This window comes from Typopeltis vanoorti, chromosome 5, assembly GCF_054136105.1.
Source record: "Typopeltis vanoorti isolate ZY-2024b chromosome 5, IOZ_Tvanoo_1.0, whole genome shotgun sequence".
Taxonomy (NCBI): domain Eukaryota; kingdom Metazoa; phylum Arthropoda; class Arachnida; order Uropygi; family Thelyphonidae; genus Typopeltis; species Typopeltis vanoorti.
Window position 1 is genome coordinate 21,157,604 of NC_143553.1, and position 21,796 is coordinate 21,179,399.

The following is a 21,796-nucleotide window of genomic DNA, read 5'->3' on the forward strand; positions in this document are numbered from 1 at the left end:
TGGTGTTACATCTATATATCTTTTACCCTGACGAAGCCAACAGCTTAGTTTGCGAATCTGGTTGGTATAACTTAGTTTGAATAAATCTGACCTACAAACTCAAATAGAAGTCAATCTTTCCTAAAGCTTTCACCTTAATAATCACATGGCGGATTTCACTTTGCATATCTGCTTTGAAGGATGCTTATTATGACACAATAAGTTTCCAAAGTACTTGGGCATGACCTTGGACTGCATTCTCTCTTATAAGCAACATCTAACAAATGTTGCTGCTAAGTTAAGAATCCATAATAACATAATACAGAAACTGATTGGCACGACACAGGGAGCAACAGCTGATAATTTACAGATTACAGCTCTCGGACTAGTTTTCTCTGCTGCTGAATTTTTCTCACCAGTGTGGCTAAATAGCACACATGTGAAACTTGTTGATAACCAGCTAAATAATACAATGAGATTGATTTCTGTCACAATGAAATCAGCGGCACACACTGGCTCCCTGCTCTTAGCAACATTCCACCAAGTCTGCACAGGACTAATGCTCTGTTACAGGAGTATGAGAAAATCCTGGAGAACACAGCTTTACCAATACTCTTAGATCTTCCAGACTTGAGTGTTCAATGACTGAGATTGAGATATCCACCATTACAATTAGCCCAACAACTATTACCATCTAACTTTGACCTGAAGCAAAAGTGTCAAGTCGGTGAACCAGGCAGATGATATTACAAAATTTTTTCTGTACAAATTACAAGAAAGTTTTGATGCTTGTTCACACCTTTTATGAAAATACTGGACTCAGCTCACTAGAATACGAATTGGTTATGGTGTATGTGCAGATATCCTTTTTAAATCGTCCTCACATTATGATTGTGGAGCTTGAACACAAACTGTGGACCATATGGTGACCCAATGTTATCTTAGACCATATTCAGGAGACAAATCGGACTTTCTAAGTGCTACTCCCGAAGCTATGAACTATTTGATTAATATGGATATAACTTTTTAATTTTATTGGGTTTTAAAATGACTCTTAATTCTGTTTGCTTTGAAAATGACAGTGCATGTTTTGTTATTTATGCCATTTGAATAAATAAATTAATTAAAAAGCCCTAATGAAGATTCTTGGCATCATACATGTGATTCAAACTCTGATCTTTCCAGCCAAAGGGCTTCATTGAAACCAACTGATCTGTAGGAGGCTCCACAGTTTAATACTGTACATATGGCTCTGTATTATGTTTTATTTTATCATGAAGCAAAAATCTGATCCTGATAACCTCTATATGAGGTTATCAGGATCTTCTGATGAGATTATTTTTTCCAGTCAACTGGAATTCGATCTTCTGACCACCTTATGAATTAGGATTAATGGCTTATCTTGTTCCAGTAATTTGGATTTTCAGAAACCTAATTAATGCTGTTATAGAGTGTTAATTTTATCTGAATAATCTATTTTGCTTGTCAGTTATATGCAGTCTGTTTTGTTGGATCAAAAAACCCTTCCATCTTCTGGCTAACTCACTTTCAGGTAATTTTCATTTTACATGGTATCTGAACTCAAAGCGAAACAGAAACCTTTTGGCTTTGCAATCTTTATCAATCATATGGTATAAATGCTTGGATGTTGATTGTTATCACTCATGTTGTTTAATTGAAAAATCGATGTCTCTAATATTAATAAATAACTAATTAAACTTATTTAGCTAATTAGATTAATAAAGCAACATTTCACTTTTCACTCAGGCATCTTTGTAAGCACAAAGAGATATTGAGCATGCACACTAGTGGGAAGGCAAACACACTCTGATTGTAATAGGCAGGCTACTACAGTCCTACCTATTTCAGACTGCATCTGTGAATGCAGTCTCTAAGTCAGTGGTTCTCAAACTTTTTTGTCTGGCAGCACACTAAAATCAATAAATAACTTTCACGGCACTCCTAGTATTATTTGCTTTTTATGGAGAGTAAAGTGCCGATTAATTGATTCTGAAAGACTCGCATATATTACCCATAAATAAATTGATATTACGGATACTAAAGATATGAAGGAAAGCGTGTTTAAAAGAAAACAGATTTTATTTAAACTAAATTGGTTTATTTTCAAACAACCCCAAAACATACAAAACAAAAGCTATTATAAAGGTTCAGATAATAAAATATGAACTTAATGTGAAATATGTGCCTGGTGTTGTTTGCATATTTCTTTGATTTGATATTAGGCCTTGTTTTTGAGAGACATATTCTCATCTCATTTTCAAGGGCCTTTAGTCTTTCTCTCTTCTTTGTTTTAATATTTACGAGTGCAGAAAAACCCAGTTCACACAAATAAGATGTAGAAAATTGCAATAAGATGTTAAGTGCTGTGAATCCTACATTGGGGTACTCCTTCATAGTTGTTATCCAAAATGAATTCAGACACATTTCTGAATGCTTCAATCTCAATGTACGATCATTACTTATATCAATTAATTCTTTGGCTTCTATAAGACTTAACTCACTCATTGCTGATGTTGACTCTACAAATGGATTTCGAATCCAATCGTATAAATTGACTGAAATGTCTGGAAAATAATGGTCAATTTTTTCTTCTAATGATGTTAAATGACTGTAAATAAGCTTTTGCAGATCAGTGTTCTTACATTTTCTGGAGACAACTTTAAGGAACATTTCTACATTGTTGGTGCTTAATTTTATCTTCCACATTTTTATTTTATCTTTAAAAGCTTTAATTTTATCTGTAGATGTCAAAATATTCTCATTTTTTCCTTGCATGTTGGAGTTCAGCTTGTTCAGATGATCGAATATGTCTGTTAAATAGGCTAGTTTGGAACACCAAAAATCATCTTGTAATAATTTATAGAATTCTGGTTTGTCTTCATTTTGGAAAAACATTAATATTTCTTCTTTAAGTTAAATAAAAAACGATCCAATACGCAACCTTTTGAAAGCCATCTTACTTTGGCATGAAGAAGAAGATTCTTGTAATGAGATTGCATCTCTTCACATAGTCCTGCAAATATTCTAGATTTTAATGGTCTGGCCTTGATAATCTGTCATTATATCTGTCATAATTAACCATCTGAATGATTTCTTCTAATACACTTTTTAATTCAAAGCCTATTGTCTTTGCCACCAATGATTCACGATGAATGAAGCGATGAGTCGTTATAATGTTCTCATTTTCTTTTCTAGCAAAGGAAACAAACTCTTTTGTAATTCAAACCATAGAAGGTGCACCATCTGTACATATACCCACACAAGTTTTCCAAGATAGACCATTTGTATTAAAATATGTGTTCATTATATCAAAAACATCTTTTCCCGTCGTAGTTTTTTTGAATTCCTTGCAGCATAGAAATTCTTCGATAATTTTATCATCTTCAATGAATTGAGTAAAAACAAGTAAGTGTGCTTTACCACCGATATCAGTTGACTCATCTAACTGCAAACTGAAAAATTTAGATTCGATTATTTTGGTTATAACTGACTTTTCAATATCGACTGACAGATCATTAATATGTCTATTCATAATATCATTTGATAATGAAATCTTCTTTATTTCTTCTTCTGCCTCAGTACCAAAAATTGTTCTCACAATTGCTGAACAGGCCGGATGAATCAAGGTTTCGCCGATAGTATGAGGCTTCATTTCCTTCGCAATATTTCAGCGACTAAATAACTCGCTTCTTGAACTCGGTCGGAAATTGTAAACTTTCTTACAAAACTTTTACTTTGTATACAAAAAAAAAATCAGCTAATGCCTTTTTATTCCTGTATACGGGAGTAGGTGAGGCCATTTAGCCCTAACTTTTGGAGACTGAGTGGGCAGTTCAATCTCCACTGGTACCCAATCAGAGATAGATGGATCAAGGCTATCACTAATTAAGCGGTATGCAGAGAAGAGAGATGGCTCAAATGTGCCGCCATCTCGTGGTCCCTAACCCTAACACAATATATTTAATGTCTGAAATACTGTGGGTTCTGTGGTTGATTTTCTTGAGTTTACAGGAGGAAAATCCCGAGTTTCCAGGAGGAAAAACCCGCTTGTCCATGCGAGAGATCGACTAAATCCAGTCGAAAAAGGCTTAAAAAAATTTCCTCTAGTCACTGACTAGACTCGAAACCAAGTCTTCCTTTGTGCAGCCAAGCGCCGTGGAGTGCAAACGCCACATCCACTAAGCTACACAGGCTCTGTGTTTACTTTTACTTTGTTTTTCTTGTAATCTTATTAACTCTTTGAAATATTCAGGATTTTTATTTGACAAGTTGTCATGTTTTGTGGAGAAATGTCGCAATAATTTGCTAGGAACCATAGCCTCATGTGATAGAACCAAACCACACAAAATACACTTAGGTCTGGGAATTAATTTATCACCACACCACATAAATCCCATTTTTAGATAGCTCTCTTGATATAAACGAGTTTTTACATTCTTTTTCATCGTTCCCTTTTTACATGAACTTATTCTTTCTGTTTCTGTTAAAGATACCAAGCTATTTTAAACCTGGTTTTACTCCATTTCCCAAGTAAGCAAACAGACAAACAAGTCAAGTTTGCGCTTGCAAGTGTTGCAAGTCTAGCTGACCGTGCACGTAGTGCAAGACCAAGGCAACTCATGGTAAAAGTAGAATTAAGCTCTGATCACTAATCTTAATATTTACCCTTAATGCAAAGCACATCTCCTGGAGGAGATGTATGATGCTTTGTATTAAAGGCAAGGGGGCCACTACCCTTACTGGTTTCGACCTTTATTGAGGTCTCATCAGTGGGAGCCAGGCTAGAAATACCAAGATTTTAGTAATACAGAGCTTATAAGTATTTTACCAGAACAAGTATTATACCCAAGGTAAAATACTTTCTACATTTATATCTCCTCCTGAGATTTTTATTTAATAAGGTTAAAACACCTTATGGTAACTTGTTCTGGTAAAATACTTATAAGCTCTGTATTACTAAAATCTTGGTGTTTCTAGCCTGGCTCCCACTGATGAGACCTCAATAAAGGTCGAAACCGGTATGGGTAGTGGCCCCTTGCCTTTAATAGAAAGCATCATACATCTCCTCCGGGAGATGTGCTTTGCATTAAGGGTAAATATTAAGATTAGTGATCAGAGCTTAATTCTACTTTTACCATGAGTTGCCTTGATCTTGCACTACGTGCAGGGTCAGCTAGACTTGCAACACTTGCAGGCGCAAGCTTGACTTATTTGTCTGTTTGCTTACTTGGGAAATGGAGTAAAACCAGATTTAAAATAGCTTAGTATCTTTAACATTTATTATACCAAAGGTAAAATACTTTCTGTTTCTGTTGTTTCATTAGTGCTTTTTTGTTGTTGCTGAACGTAAAAAATAGTCAAATCTTTATTAATGCAAGTATCAGCTTTTGATAATTTATTAGTGCCAATTGTTTCGTTAGCTTTGCTACAAGTAGACATTTCTTGATCGTCAGAATCTTCACTTCTTTTTTTAAGGAAAAAATTATTCATGATTTTGAAGGGCATATGTAACTTTAATATTTATTTTAAAATTTATTTCAAGTAAATAATTTTTTTTCCGGATGGAAAAAGGAAAAACATTTGTGTACGATGTCTCTCATTATAGTTGGAATATATAACAATAAAAAAACTCTACTCACCGAATTTAATGTCTTTAATATCGCACTTCGTTTATTCTCACCGATGACAAAAGACTCATGAATTTTGTTTAGGGGAAATGATCATGTATAATACTTGTCACACTGAACAGAGAAATACTAAAACAGACAGCAGGACAACTAACCATTCATTAGTCATTTTCCCCAGTATTTATGTGCCGTCACATATCTAGTTACTACGACACGAGGTGATCTAATGAAATCCCAGGATATAATATAAGAGTGATACAAAAAATGATAATTTTTATATACGCTTCATCCATTAAAATCAAAATATATAATTTTTTTGTTTTTGATTTAGTTATTTGTGGCAATTGAATATTTTGCTTATTTCAAATAAACGATTCAAAATTTCGCGGCACCCTTGTGGCATACTTGCGGCACCCAGTTTGAGAACCACTGATCTAAGTGATGGTCTCCCATATTTTTGTCAATATCATGCAGCTGAAAACTTGATGAATCTTTGCACCCATGCAGGGAAAAAGTTAGGACCCTAGCAGCCTGCCTATTACAATCAGTGTGTGTTCTGGAGGCTGCTTACAATTGCTACTTTATTGATATTTATCTTCTATATCCTTAGCAAGACTTTTGTTTAGCTACTTTTACACTTAGCTTAGGTGGCTTACGTTTTATTTCTATTCTCTTAGCTTATCTACTAACTTCCTTGCTAGGAAGTTTTTATATACTATGTTCTCCCCAGGACCTTTTGAATGGGGAAACCGCCCAGCTGGTTTTACTGACTGCCTGGCTAATTAATGTTGTGAATTGACATGGCTAAATAATGAGCAAGAATGGAAAAATAATTTAAGACATTTTTAAATTAATAGTGATGAGAAATTGAACCGGAGAGTCTCGATACTTTTGAGACCAGCTCAATTGTGCCTCTGTACTGCAATTGGAAGAACAATGGCACATTGCGTCCTTCGATTGGAATAGGCCTAAGTTCGATTCTCGTCGTGACAGGAGGAATCTTTACATGGACTTTTTTAATTGAAGGTGAGTTAGCCAATCTCATACGGGGGTAGCAGGGTTTTTCTCCCGGAAACTTGAGATTTTCATCCTGCATACAGACAAATCGGCCCTTCAGAACACATGCAATTTACAGACAAAAAATACTAGTTGTGGTGGCGGGTGGTAGATGGTGTTGATGGAGATGATTGGTAGTAGAGGTTCGGTGTAGTGATGGAGACAGTTGTAGGTGTCCTCCCGTGATGAGTCTTCGGACTCCTTGGAGGTGTCACGAATAATAATAATTTCTTGCATTGCATGCCAATCTCGAGAGCTTAGGATATTCACTTTGATGCACACCAATCTGTAACCAGAAGAAGACGAAAATCGGGATCTCAAATACAACAGTATTGGTTGCAAAGAAGATCTTTTATGAAAGAGACATAATTTTGATGTTTGAAAGAAATAAATTGTGAAAATTGAACGAATTCGAATCGAAGGCAAAAGTTAATGTTAAAAATCTACATTTATTTTTCTTATAATGGTTTTTGTCCGAAGATCGTGAGTCAAGTATTTAATATTTTATTTTGAAAAAGAAAATAGGCCTGCTCATCAAACATAGTTGTGATCTTGAGGAATTCTCGAAACTCTCAAGGTCTGTGACGTCAGTCTCGAATGATACCAATTCCCGTTCATAGTAATTAATACTTATAAATAGTAAAATTGCGAAATAATGTGCTTTATGTGTCTCGGGTATTACTATCAGTGCACAATTCAGTGATTTGTTCTGATTAATTTAATAACAATGATATTTTGTATTTATTAAATTACCCCATAATGAGTAAAAAGTCAAGTCAGAAAACCACACTCGTAAGTTATTTTAAGAAAGATGAAACCAATAAGTAGTATCGAAGACACCAAACCAACAACAGAATCATCGATTTCTGCAGAATCTCTTTCAAATGTAAAACGTGCGTGTAAACACCACTTATCGGGTATTAACAGTGAGTGGTTTAAAAAATTCTATTGATTAGTGGCAAAAGATAATGGAGTGATGTGTTCCACATGTATGAAATACGGAAAGAGACGACCCACAAACAAGGAAATGATTTGGGTAACTATGCCATGCACAAGACTTCAAAAAGAAAGCTTGGTTGACCATGAACAAAGCAAGTTACACACTGATTCTTGTTCAGATATAATTGAAAAACGTATACTAGAAGAAACTGGAATATGGCAGATTGAAAAATCAATTTCAATTTTGAATAACTTGCAGATAGATGCTTTTCTGGGAGCTTTAAGATCTATGTATTGGTTAACGAAAAATGAGTTACCACATACTATATTATTTGAAACATTGCCTGAAAATTGCAAGGCTATGGGCTGTTACTACTTAGAATATCTTAACTTCGGTAAAAATGCGCATTATGCCTCAGAAAGAATAATGCAAGAGTTGATTGATATTTTAGCATCAGAAATTAGATCTGAAATACTAAAAAATATACATTCTGCAGATTATTTCAGTGTTTTATGTGATGAAACTACAGACATCTCAGTTTTAAAACAGCTGATGTGTACATTAAATATGTTTGTCAACTTAGAAAAGAGGTCAGGATTAGTTTTGTATCAACTTGCAATATCATTGATGGCAAAGTTGAGACTATAACTAACAAAATAATTGAAACTCTTGACAGTCTAGGTTTAAAAACTTGTAATCTGGTGGGCATAGGATCTGATGGAGCAGCTGTCATGATTGGAAAGCAAAAGGGAGTTGCAAAACTGCTCAAAGATAAAACAGATGTACTCATGGTTAACTGTCATTGTGTAAGCTGCTGAAGTGTCTTATTTAGTTATGTTTAATGATATCTTAAGGCAATTGTTTTTCTTCTTCCAAAATTCTTCAGTCAGGATGGCTGGTTTAACCCAAATCCAAAATATACTGAACAGTCCTCTGATTAAACTTAAAATGGCTACACTAGATGGCTGTCTCATGATTCTGCAATACAGTCTCTAAGAGCATGCATGGTGAGTGTTATAGCTGCACTGGAAAGAGAGGCCATCGAACAAAATGATATCACAGCTGAAGGTTTAAGTAAATATATCAGAACATACAATTTCGTAGCTTCACTAATGATGCTTTCAGATGTGTTACTGCATTTATCTAACTTGTATAGATCATGGCAAAGGCAAGATGTTGACTTAACTGAAATAGAGCCAGTCTTAGAGGCCAGAAAACTATCCATCATGGAATTGAAAGACACTCCTGGCAGTCATTTTCAAAATCTTCATCAGCATCTTTCAGGTGAATGGTCAGACCTTCACATTGATTATTCAGATTCTAATGTTATTACGTTTAAGACTACAGTATATGATAAATACATAGGCACAGTTATTAAACACCTAGAAGCAAGATTTCCAGATATGCCAATCATTTCCCACTTTTCAATGCAGAAAGTCATGATCAACGTGAGGCTTCTGAGATTCTTTTTGATTATTATTCTAGAAATGGAAGTCCTGCAGTTTTAAACTATGAGAGTACTAAACTAGAATAGGCAGTTGCATCAAAAATGATTAATGGACAGTCATACAGAAATCTAGATCCAAGACAAATACTGCTGAAATTAGCAACAACATCTGAGCTCAAAGAGTCTTTTCGAAATTTAGCAAAACTAATTGCTGTTGGACTTGCCATACCTGTGAGCACAGCTGAATGTGAAAGCTGTATGAGGAATCGCATCAGTCAGAACATTCTAAATAATCTGATGCTGATTTCACTGGAGGGACCAGATCCCAACAGATTTTAATTACGAAAAAGCTGCTGACAACTGGGCTTCTAAGAAGAGAAGAATTAATATGTAGAATTTTAAGCTGTGAGCATTACAAGGTTTTTCATTACTTAATGAGAAAATAAGAAAAATCCTAGTCTTGTCTGTTATAATTACTATATAAAATATTATCCTTGCTTGAAGTAATTTCTAATAAAATTACTATTTTAACTTGTTATGAAAAAGGGTCTTTCTTAACTCATTCAAAATTTTTGTATGCCTGGCTAATGCTTCATTCCACCCAGCTGGTAAAAATTTCTGGGGGAGAACACTGATATACTTTAATTCTTTTCTAGGTCTTCCTATTTCACTTTTTGTGTCCACCATGATTTTTCCTAGCAGGCAACTTCACCATGTCTCCCTAGCTGAATAGTGTTTTCTTGTTTGCCACTGAGGTTCCAGGATTAGTCCTTGATTTTGAACTTTCATTTTTATTTGATAGTGAAACACAATCATTTTCAAAGCAGCCACAGGAAGTACTTCAGATGATTCTCCTTGGTTTCCACATATTAATAAATAACATCATTAGTCTTAAGACTGATGGAAAATATTTATTAAAGTTTAATTTAATTTATATCCTTAACTACGTTGTTCTATTCCTTAAGTGTTTTAATAAGGACTTAAGACTGATGATCTTATTTTTCACACTGATGGTTTCTCAGAGGATCTGAAAAAACTACTTAAATCATGACATTATATCATTCCTAAATTATATGATATGTGAAAATACATAAAGCTGATATTCCCTTTTATTCATCCATGAATGGCATAAATTCTTCCAACTACTTCCTTTTTAATATTTATAAAGTTTCTCAGGAAGCATATCAAACACTCATTCATAAAAAAAAGAAATAAAAAAAAAACCTAATTTTATAGAGATTAGCAGACATCCAAATCAAACTAGCAGATATTTTAGCCAGTTTGTGTGTGTAACTAATTCAAAAATATTTTTCAAATCGAAGACTCTGCAGTATTCCTGGTGCCATCAAGTCTTTTCCAACACCGCTTTCAATCAACTTTCTTTGCATGGAAAAAGAAAGTTTTACATCCAAAATACAGGTTTAGTAATGGACTTCTCACTATCATGTTGCTAATTTATACATGGAAAAATTTGAGAAAGCTTTTTCACAACCTACTTTGCAGTCACATGTATGGTTGTGATATTCAAATAATATTTTTTATTGTATAGAAACATACCTGAGGTTTTGTTGGGTTCCTTATTAATTGTCACTCTACAATTAAGTTAATAAGAAGATAGGATAACAAACTTTCATATTTAGATGTTCTAAAAGGCCATGTTGATTAATCAGCTTTAATATTTCATAAAAGATATAAAGACAGTACTCTCATCTCTAAAGTCATGTATATGAAAGAATGAGTGTTGTCAGTTAAAGCAAAACGAATTTATCACAAAGCTTTATTAGCCCTCTTATGTGAAATTATTTGTTATACTAGGTCTGTGATCTACAAACTAGATTCCACATGTCTTGATCTGCATTTCATTTTGGATAACAAGTTAGATATAGTTTCTTGGAACAACATCAGCAATACGATTCATAGCACATATCAGCAATTTTTTAATTGTGTGAATAGCATGAAGAAGAAATTTAATTCATTACTTCAATCTCAGACAAATAGAGAGCTGACTACCTTTGGATAAGGTTGTGTTGAACCTTTCAAACCACTGCCTAACACATTCAGAGGAATCTGTTCTTAAAAATTATGCTGTACTCTGGGTTTATTCCAAAAGTTGATTTTGTTATGCAGAGTTGAAAACAGAATTTGTATCCTTCCACTGGATACTACCATTATTATCAGACTGAAAACTGTGGCTCATTTCTTTTCTCTATTAATTTTAAGATCTAATATCTCCGTCTCAGAAAAGAAAGCTCTACTATCTCTTAGAAAGAAAAGAAAAGAAAGATAAATGTTATGTTGTGAGAATTCGGGTGATTGTATTTCATGGTGCTGAATCAAAATCTTTACTCCAAAAAATTCTGTTGCAGAATATTTTATTATTATAGTTATTAATAATATGTACACTTTTCATAAGTTCGAGTAATCTATTTTAGATAAATCAAGGTTTTTTTTTTTTTCTAAGAAATGTTAGTAAATGCAATATTCATGTCTGAAAGGAAGTGTGCTTTGTATTATGGAATATTAAGTCAGTCATCATCAAATTTCTGACATGCACCCTCAAGGGTTGTACAGGATATAGTACTACATGAAAAATTTATGTCATTACTAACTTCCTATCTACAATTTTCCTCCAAATCAATCTGTTACCTGTCAAAACTCCAACATTACCTGATATTATATTTCTATCTTCTAAGGCACTTTTTATCATATCAATCCACCTATATCTTGGTCTTCCTCTGGGTCTCTTCCTGCCAACCTGGCAGATAACACTTGTTTTTGATAATCTTTCCTCTCCCATTCTGTTTAAGTGACCATACTACCTGAGATTATCTCTGCTAATACATTCCTGGATGCTAATAATGTCAAGTTTTTTCCTAATATTTTCGTTTTTAATATGATATTGCCATTGTTACCATCTGTTCATGCCCCCTAATCTTTCTCAGGGCTCTCGTTTCTGCAGTTTCTAGTCTTCGGTCAAGTGTACTTCTAACCCAGCTCTCAGATCCATAAGTTAAAATTGGTTTGAACACTAGCTTGTATAGAGCTAATTTAGAGTTTTGACTAATTTCTCTCTTATTCTATATAAATTTATTCAGTTGACTTTCAACCATACCAGTATTGTTGGTTCTGTTGTCTATTTCCATATTTAATTTGCCATCTTCACTAAAAATCGTGCTAAGCATCTGAAATTTTTACTTGTTCTATAGGTTCTCCATTCACAATGCAATTGATAATATCAATGCTTCTGCCTATTTTCATTGTCTTTGACTTGTTATTGTTGACCTTCATACCATATCTATTACAACAGTTATTCAATTTAGTCAGGGAATCTTGCAACTTGTACTGGATTTATTTAGAAGTATAATATCATCCACATGAAGCAAAGAGCTGAGATTAACATCTCCAATTTTGATATCAGGTTTAATACTACTTTCCTTCATAATGTGATCCATATAGATAATGAATAACAGAGGAGATAATGTACATCTTTGTCTGACACCAGATTTAACATTAAACTATCTTCCTTCAATTCTAACTGCTGACTTACAACTCAAATAAAGACTAAGTATTGCTTGATATAATGCCCCATTGACATCATATAGCATTTTGAATAGTCAATTTGACTCAGTATTCCATAATAGTCGTAGCTGCAAGTCAGCAGCCTCTATGTACAAGTAGACTTGTCATTAAGATGCTTCACATGCAAACTTTGTTGCTTATGTTTGGGTAAGGATTAAAACAAGAATATATATATATTTTTTTTTATCAAGTATAATTTAGTATCTAGATAGGGGATGTAAGATGGTAGTTAGTGATTAAACTTACAAATATGAATGTCACACATCTGAGTATCACAAGTGATCATGTAAACACATATGAAACTCATTTTAGCTAAAGTTATTTAAATAGAATAAAATGTCAGGGTGTCTGATCCACTTATTTTCATTGTGAATTTAGAAAAAAAAAAAGAGTTTGCTGATTTTTGGCTTAAACTTTTATTAATTTGTGTATATTGATTTTTTGTGTGTTTTTTTACACACATTAATTTGTGTGTAAAAATGTCTGATTTTTATTAAAAATCTAGTATTTTTTATAGGTTATCTTTTCGCACATTGGTTAGACAGTATGGATGTGATATTGCATTTACTCCAATGATTGTATCCAAGTCATTTGCTTGCTCGCTGAAGGCTCGAAATGCTGAATTTGTAACTAGTAATCGTAAGTTGAGACTTTATTATTATTATTATCATCATCAGCAAATTCCTGCCATGTACCCTTCAAGGGGGTGTACAGGATATGATAGTAGTACATGAAAAATTTACATCATTACTAACTTCCTATCTACAATTTTCCTCCAAATCAGTCTGTTACTTGTCAAAACTCCAACATTATCAGATCTTATATTTCTATCGTCTAAGGCACATTGTACCGTATCAATCCACCTATATTTTGGTCTTCCTCTGGGTCGTTTTCCTGCCAACCTGGCAGAGAAAATCTTTCCTCACCCATTCTGTTTAAGTGACCATGCCACCTGAGATTAGCTCTGCTAACGCATTCCTGGATGCTGACAATATCAAGTTCTTTCCTAATATCCTTGTTTTTAATATGTTATTTTCATTGATGCCATCTGTTCACTGGCAATATCATATTAAAAACAAGGATATTAGGAAAGAACATGATATTGTCAGCATCTAAGAATGCGTTAGCAGAGCGAATCTCAGGTGGTATGGTCACTTAAACAGAATGGGCGAGGAAAGATCAGCAAAACAAGTGTTCTCTGCCGGGTTTGCAGGGAAACGACCCAGAGGAAGACCAAGATATCTGTGGATTGATACAGTACAATGTGCCTTAGAAAATAGATTATTATTATTATTTGACACCTCCAGGAAGTCCTAAGACTTATCGAGGGAGGGCACCTATTCTACAACTCTCCGTCTCCGCCACTCAACCTCATCTACACCAACACCATCTACTGTCCACCATCACCGCTATTATTTTCACAGACAATCACAAACATCCATGCTCACTGCAGGATTCGAACCTGCACCTGTTTGGCTGGAGAGCGGATACGCTAACCACTCGGCCAACCAAATATTTTCTACAAATATGCTGGAGTTTATAACATACCATGCTCGTGCGGCTTGAATTACATCGGCCAAACTTCAAGGAGCCTTGAAATTAGGCAAAAAGAACACATAGGTGACGTCAATAACAGAGAAGAAAAATCGGGGTTAGCTTTTCATTTCTCAAGAACGAACCATACCATAGAGTGGGATAGAAGCACAATTCCTTACATGGAGGAGGACTTCCGCTCCCGAATTTTTAAGGCGGCCACAACAGTTGCCCGCTGTATACAAAACCATAACAGGAACCAAGGACTAATCTTGCCCGTGATCTGGAAGACCCTTATCAGATCCTTCAACTGGCCAGAACTGAATTATAGTGCCAACTATAGAACGTTCCTAAATAACAACAAGTGATATCATCCACGCTCTATGAATGTATTGTACGCGCTCTGTTCTTTGTTTAATATAATTGGAATCGGTTGATTATAGTTTGTAACAGTTTTTTACTTTTTAGTGCCGTACATCAGTTATGTACCCTGAAGATGCCAACAGACTTAGTTGGTATAACTTAGTTGTTATTATATACACTTGATCAATATAATCCCAATAAAAGTATTTCCAGAGCTTTTTGGTGAAGAAAATTAAACGTTTTTAATCAGCTTGTTCAGTTGGGAGTGCTCTTTCGATTAGTGGTGAAATTCTCTTAAGGAGAATTCTTTCAAACAGCTTAAAGGTGGTGCAAAGCAAGGAGATAGGTCGTAGGTTTTTCACTTCATTTGGACCTTTCCCTGGTTTGGTCATGGCAATTATTTTGGCTTCCCACCACAGCTTTGGTAATTTACCAGACATGATGATTTCTGAGAAAAGGGCAGCCAGCCATGTTGACCAAGATGTTTTAGGAATTCAGGGAGTATACCATCCACTCCTGCAGCTTTGCCATTCTTGGTAAGTTTTAAGGCTATTTGTACCTCTTCCTGAGATATTGGGTGTACAAGTTCAGGAAGCTCGGGTTCCGTCTTCAGGATTTGTCTGATGGAAGCTTGTACAGCAATTTTCCTGGTAGACCTGGGATGAATCTTGGAGGTTTTCAATAAATGGTTAGCCATTTGATCAGGAGTTATCTCTGTTGTTTTGTGTGTTGTTGGCTCTGCTCTATCCAATTTTCTCAAAAGTGACCAGCTTCTCCAACTAGATGTGACGAAATCGAGTTCATTGATGGTTGAGATCCATCTTTCCTTTCTGTTTTTGTCTAGGGTTAATATGAGCTCCTTAGCAATGGCTGGATCTTCAGTTTCCTTATATTTGGCTAGGAGTTCCTCACCTTCTCTACTTCAACATGGGATGTATTGTTTTTTGTAGCCTCTAGGGAAAGAGGCTTTTGCTGCAGGTTTGAGCAGTTTAACAAATCTAGGATAGCAATTAGGAGTGCGTGGAATTGCTCTAATGGTTTGCTCAATTTGTTTCTGAAATGCAGACTAGTTGGACCTGTGGAGATTCCATCTAACGATTGGTGTTCCGCTGATGACTGGGATTGATGCTACTATCTCTATTAATGTAAGACGATGTTGACTATTAGGAAATCTGTTAAGGATGGTTCTGGTTGATAGAAGAGGGTGGTCTTTGGAGTCTTTAGTGACTATGCAGAGATTTGGGTGTAGGTTTTGTTCCATCTGGCTGAGTAAAGAGTGCTGTCCTGCTTGGCATCGTAATTCAAATACAAATTATATGTATTCATCCAGTTTGCTAGATTATTACCATCCCGGTTGTTAGAGGAATAGCCCCACATGGTGTGATGGGAATTGAAGTCACGAACATAGATAGCAGGGTGAGGAGGAGGTTGGTCCATCTGATCAGGCCAATATTGCGATGGAGGTTTGTAGACATTATAGATGGTGATATTTTGAACTTTAATACCTATGGAGTATTCTGTATCAGGAACACTTTGGGTTGTGTCCCTGAGACCAGGTCAGATATAGGTTGCTAGGCCATGCTTGAGGTGGCAGTTATAAGACATGAGAATGAGTCCTGGGATCTTTAGTCTACTGAGGGCGGTGTCAGGCACGTGGGTTTCCTGGAGAGTCAAACATCAATTGCTTTATCTTTGGCTATTTTGCTGATGGCTTTGGATTTAGATATCCCTTCTATGTTTAGGGAACATATCTTGAGGTAGTGTTGATATTTTTCGAAGCTTGCCCTCCACCTCAACAAGCAACGTGATCCTTGTTTTTCTGGGCGACGATCGAGCCGGCATGGAACTTTTTATGTTTTGTATTCATCATAAATTCTACGTAGTCCAGGAGGCTTGGACACCTTTGGATGCCTTGTTTGAGACATTAGCTTCATGTTGCCTGTGATTCATCTCTGGGGCTTCTTTTGTCTGAAGCACCAACAATGTACCACAAGGCAACATTACTGGCGCGGGGGGGGGCACAGGAAGGCTGTCTCAATCCCCCAATACGAATACCTTAAATGATGTAATAACAATGAAAGAATTAAAGGACAACCGAAGTAAAATAAAAAAAATGTCAAATCAGCAGGGGAAGATAGGATAAACTCTGAACTGCATAAATTTGCTGGAAAAATTTCATCAAAGAATATTAAAAATTTTGAATAAAATATATACAAATGGATAAATACCAATAGAATGGAATAAATACAAGTATAGTAATACTATACTTAAAAAAGGGGATAAAACAAAACCTGCTAATTACAGAGGTATTAGTTTATTGAATACATGCTACAAAATATATATTAGAATACTTAATGAAAAATTGAAAATATACAGTGAAAAAATATTATTAGAATGTCAGAATGGATTTAGAAAAGGGAGCTCTACAATGAATGCTGCTTTCTGCTTAAATCTACTTATAGAAAAAAGAAGAGAATTTAATTTAGAAACTCATCTTTTGTTTATAGATTAGAAAAAGCATTTGACAAAGTAAAAAAGATATATACTGTTTGATATATTACAAAGAATAAAACAAAATCAATAGAAGAAAAACTAAACAATTATAAACAGATAGAGCATTTTTTTTTAAATTTTATTTTTATTTATTTTATTTATTTATTTTTATTACAATTTTTTTTTACAAGTTACAATTTTGCCACTACTTACGAACCTATCAACCAAATTTACAACTTGTTACCTTCTCCTAAGGACAAACTCTCACCTTTGATGTTGCCTGGCATTTATGAGATTCCATGCTCGTGCAAATTGTCTTACTTTGGACAGACAGGTAGGTCTCTTCAGAAACGCATCTCGGAACATCAAGACCACATTCGTCTTTTTAAACCACAGAAATCTGGCCTCTCTCAACACGGAATTGAAAATCCAAACCATAGGATCCATTGGGAAAAGTCTAAACTTTTACATAGATCTTTATATAAACATGAACGTTTCTGAAGCCCTACTACACAGACCAAACTTAAACCGCAACGACGTTCTTACTATTCCTAAAGTATGGGAAATTGTCATACAAAATTGTATTAAATAATTTTTTTTTTTTTTTTTTTTTACTTCTGTAACACGTTACGCACGTTTAATGAGATTCTATTGTAATCAATTCCTATTATTGTTTTAAACTACTGTACTGATGATATCCTAAGATACTTAGGATGAAATATTTACAATTAAATAATATTCACTGTGGTTAATACGTGCGTTTCTTTTAATTAGATAGAATGTGTAAACCAAATGGCCAACACCCGATATCCCAAACAAATGCTAAAATATAAGCCAATTGGAAAGAGAAGGCCAGGTAGACCTCAAAAAACATTTACATCTTTGTGCTTGGTCTGTAAATTTTAAGAGGTGGATAAGGCTACCTCCTTCAACTACAATCATACAATCTGCAAAAGCTCTGGCAGAAAACGGAACAGTCAGTAGATCATCAACACTGTTTCCCGTTGTAAATGTGGGCAAAAAAGTTAAAAATTATTTATATCAAATTAAATATTAAAAACTTGTCTACATCAGTATTATAAACACATCAATTCACACTTCATGCACACAAAACAGATGAAACTCAGAAAACAAAAACAGCAACTCATGACAAATGACAACATTCAACTGGATTGGTTGACACGATAATCAATCACAGCCACTGATTTCTGAGTGATATTGTCTCAGCGCACACCCTGCTCACCTGGGTAGTTTAAAACCACTGGAACACTAAGAATTTGACCTGCTGTACCATCTGTATGTCTATTCAAATTGCTCAAAGGGGAGTTTTAACAGGAATAAATTCAAAAATATAATATTAGTGATACTGTTATTATGTGGATGTGCACTGCACACTTAGTGCACCCTGAATATATATGAGTTAATATGGTAATATAGGAGGCACAGGGCTAACACCTTATCCTCGAGTATGATTGTGGTTGAAAGGATACATACCTCAACACCGTAAAAAAGGTAAAAGAAGGTAGGATTAAGAAAGAAATGCTAATATAAATATCGTCTATTCCTATGTGTTTCAATATACCTTCAGTGTTGTTTAATTTTTCGTTTCCAGTTGTGATACACTGATGATGATGATGATCCACGATACATGAATTGATACATTTGTAGTTTATTCAGTCTTAATTAAATAATCAACTGTATTTACATAATTATCATCATCATCAAATTCCTGATATATACCCTCAAGGGGTGTACAGGATATGAGAGTACTACATGAAAAATTACATCATTACTAACTTCCTATCTACAATTTTCCTCCAAATCAGTCTGTTACCTGTCAAGACTCCAACATTATCAGATCTTATATTTCTATCTTCTAAGGTACTTTTTACTGTATCAATCCACCTATATCTGGGTCGTTTTCCTGCCAACCTGGCAGCGAACTTGTTTTGCTAATCTTTCCTCGCCCATTCTGTTTAAGTGACTATACCACCTGGAATTAGCTCTGCTAACGCATTCCTGGATGCTGACAATGTCAAGATCTTTCCTAATATCCTTGTTTTTAATATGATATTGCCATTGATGCCATCTGTTCACCCCTCTAATCTTTCTCAGGACTCGCATATCTGCGGTCTCTAGTCTTTGGTCAAGTGTTTTACTTCTGACTCAGCTCTCCGATCCATAAGTTAAAATTGGCTTGAACACTGTTTGTATACAGCTAATTTAGTGTTTCGACTAATTTCTCTCTTATTCCATATAAATTTATTCAATTGACTTCCAACCACACCAGCTTTGTTGATTCTATTTTCATATTTAATTTACCATCTTCAGTAAAAATTGTGCCTAAGTAGCTGAAATGTTTTACTTGTTCTATAGGTTCTCCATTCACAATGCATTTGATATTTCAATGTTTCTGCCTATTTTCATTGTCTTTGTCTTTTTAATGCTGACTTTCACACCATATCTATTAAAACAGTTCATTCGTTTTAGTCAGGGACTCTTGCAGACTTGTAGCGGATTTATTTAGAAGTATGACATCATTTGCATAAAGCAAAGAGCTGAGATTAACATCTCTAATTTTGATATCAGGTTTAATATCACTTTCCTTCATAATGTGATCCATATAGATAATAATAACAAAGGGAGATAATGTACGTCCTTGTCTGACACCAGATTTAACATTAAACCACTTTCCTGTACTTCCTTCAATTCTAACTGCTGATTTGCAACTGAAATAAAGACTAAGTATTGCTTGATATAATGCCCCATTGACACCATATAACTGTATTGTTTCGAACAACTTCTCTCTTGGCATCTTGTCATATGCCTTTTCCAGATCTACAAAACCTAAATACAGATCTATTCCCATGATTTCTCACCTATCTGTTGTAAAGTGAAAATCTAATCCTGACAGCCTCTATTTGGCCTGAATCCAGCTTGTTCTTCACCAAGCTTCTCTTACATAATCCTTCTCAACCGTTTGTCATGTGTACTTGCATATATCTTACCAGGAACACTCAGTAGAGAAATACCTCTGTAATTCTCACATTCAGTTTTATTTCCCTTTCTATATATGGGTACTTAGATGAAAAATCCCAGATAAACTGGGGGAAAAAAATCCTGCTGTTCATGCCCAAGTTCATGAACACACCTTCACCAGGCATATGGTTGCGAAGCACAAAGCCACTAGGCTAACCACGCTGACATATGGGTACTATGTGAGCTCTACCCCAATCATCTGAAATTCGTCCCTCTGTCCAGGCCTTCTGAACTATGCAGTGCAGCCACTGTAACACTTTTCTACCTCCATACTTAAGCATTTCTTGTTGAATATCATATACTCCTACTGCCTTTCCACATTTCAGCCTTTTGATGGCTTTTTCTACTTCAAGTATAGATGTGTTTTCTTGATTGCATGCCTGGTCAGTGTTTTTTACCACTGTGCTGTCATCACTGCATGTTTCATTTTGCAGTTTTTCAACGTAATTACTCCATGCTTCAAGGATATCTTTTTCTCCTGTTTTCATGTTACCTTTATCATCTATAATTCCTTTTACAGTACTCTTTCCTCCATTTCTGAGCTTCTTCAACAACCTTCAGAATATCTTGCCACTTTCTTGATATTTATTTTCTATATTCTTGCCCAAGTCCTCTCATGACTTTTGTTTAGCCAGTTTTATACAGTGTTTAGCTTTCTTACATTTCTCTCTGTATTCTCTAAGAGCACAAGCAGACTGATTTGCTAAGAACCTTTGATATGCTTTCTTCATGTTTTCTTTCACTGCCTCTTTAACTTCCTGTGTTCACCATGGAGTTGTGATTTTTCTATCATTACAGACAACCTCACCACATTCTGGCTGAATCAGTCAATGTTTTCTTCAGTTCTTGCCACTGAATTTCCGAGGTTTGGTTCCTGTTCTCAAACTCTTTCATTTTTTTCTTCAATCATGTTTGTGTATTTTAGTTTACAGTTCACATCTGAGAGCTGGTCAACTTTTATTCGCTTTAAAACTTTCTTGCATGTTCTTCTTTTGAATATGAAATTCAATTTTATCCTGCTAAAGACTAAATGATCATCACTTCCAGTTTCAAATATCTGTACACTCTAGTGACCTACACCAGAAAGAAAACATCACTATCATTATCATCATCATCAAATTCCTGCCATGTACCCACAAGGGGTGTATAGGATATGATAGTACTACATGAAAAAATTATATCATTACTAACTTCCTATCTATAATTTTCCTCCAAATCAGTCTGTTACTTGTCAAGACTCCAACATTATCAGATCTTATATTTCTATCGTCTAAGGCACTTTGTATCGTATCAATCCACCTATATCTTGGTCTTCCTCTGGGTCATTTTGCTACCAACCTGGCAGCAGAGAACACTTGTTTGGCTAATATTTCCTCGCCCATTCTGTTTAGGTGACCATACCACCTGAGATTAGCTCTGCTAACGCATTCCTGGATGCAGACAATGTCAAGTTCTTTCCTAATATCTTCGTTTTTAATATGATATTGCCATTGATGCCATCTGTTCACGCCTATAATCTTTCTCAGGACTCTCATATCTGCGGTCTCTAGTCTTTGGTCAAGTGTTTTACTTCTGACCCAGCTCTCAGATCCATAAGTTAAAACTGGTTTGAACACTGTCTTGTATACAGCTAATTTTGTGTTCCGACTAATTTCTGTCTTATTCCATATGAATTTATTCAGTTGACTTCCCACCATACCAGCTTTGCTTATTCTGTTG

The 21,796-nt window shown here is 34.9% G+C and overlaps 1 protein-coding gene across 4 annotated transcripts in view; it reads left to right on the top strand.

Annotated features, from left to right (window-relative positions):
- Dus4 (Dihydrouridine synthase 4) overlaps positions 1-21,796 on the top strand; it is a 308,706-nt gene that overhangs the window by 16,025 nt on the left and 270,885 nt on the right. For all 4 annotated transcript variants that reach the window (XM_090392282.1, XM_090392279.1, XM_090392280.1 and 1 more), the window contains exon 2: positions 13,167-13,288. In XM_090392282.1, coding sequence (XP_090248408.1) covers positions 13,167-13,288 — 122 coding nt within the window. The remainder of the gene's footprint in view (positions 1-13,166; positions 13,289-21,796) is intronic.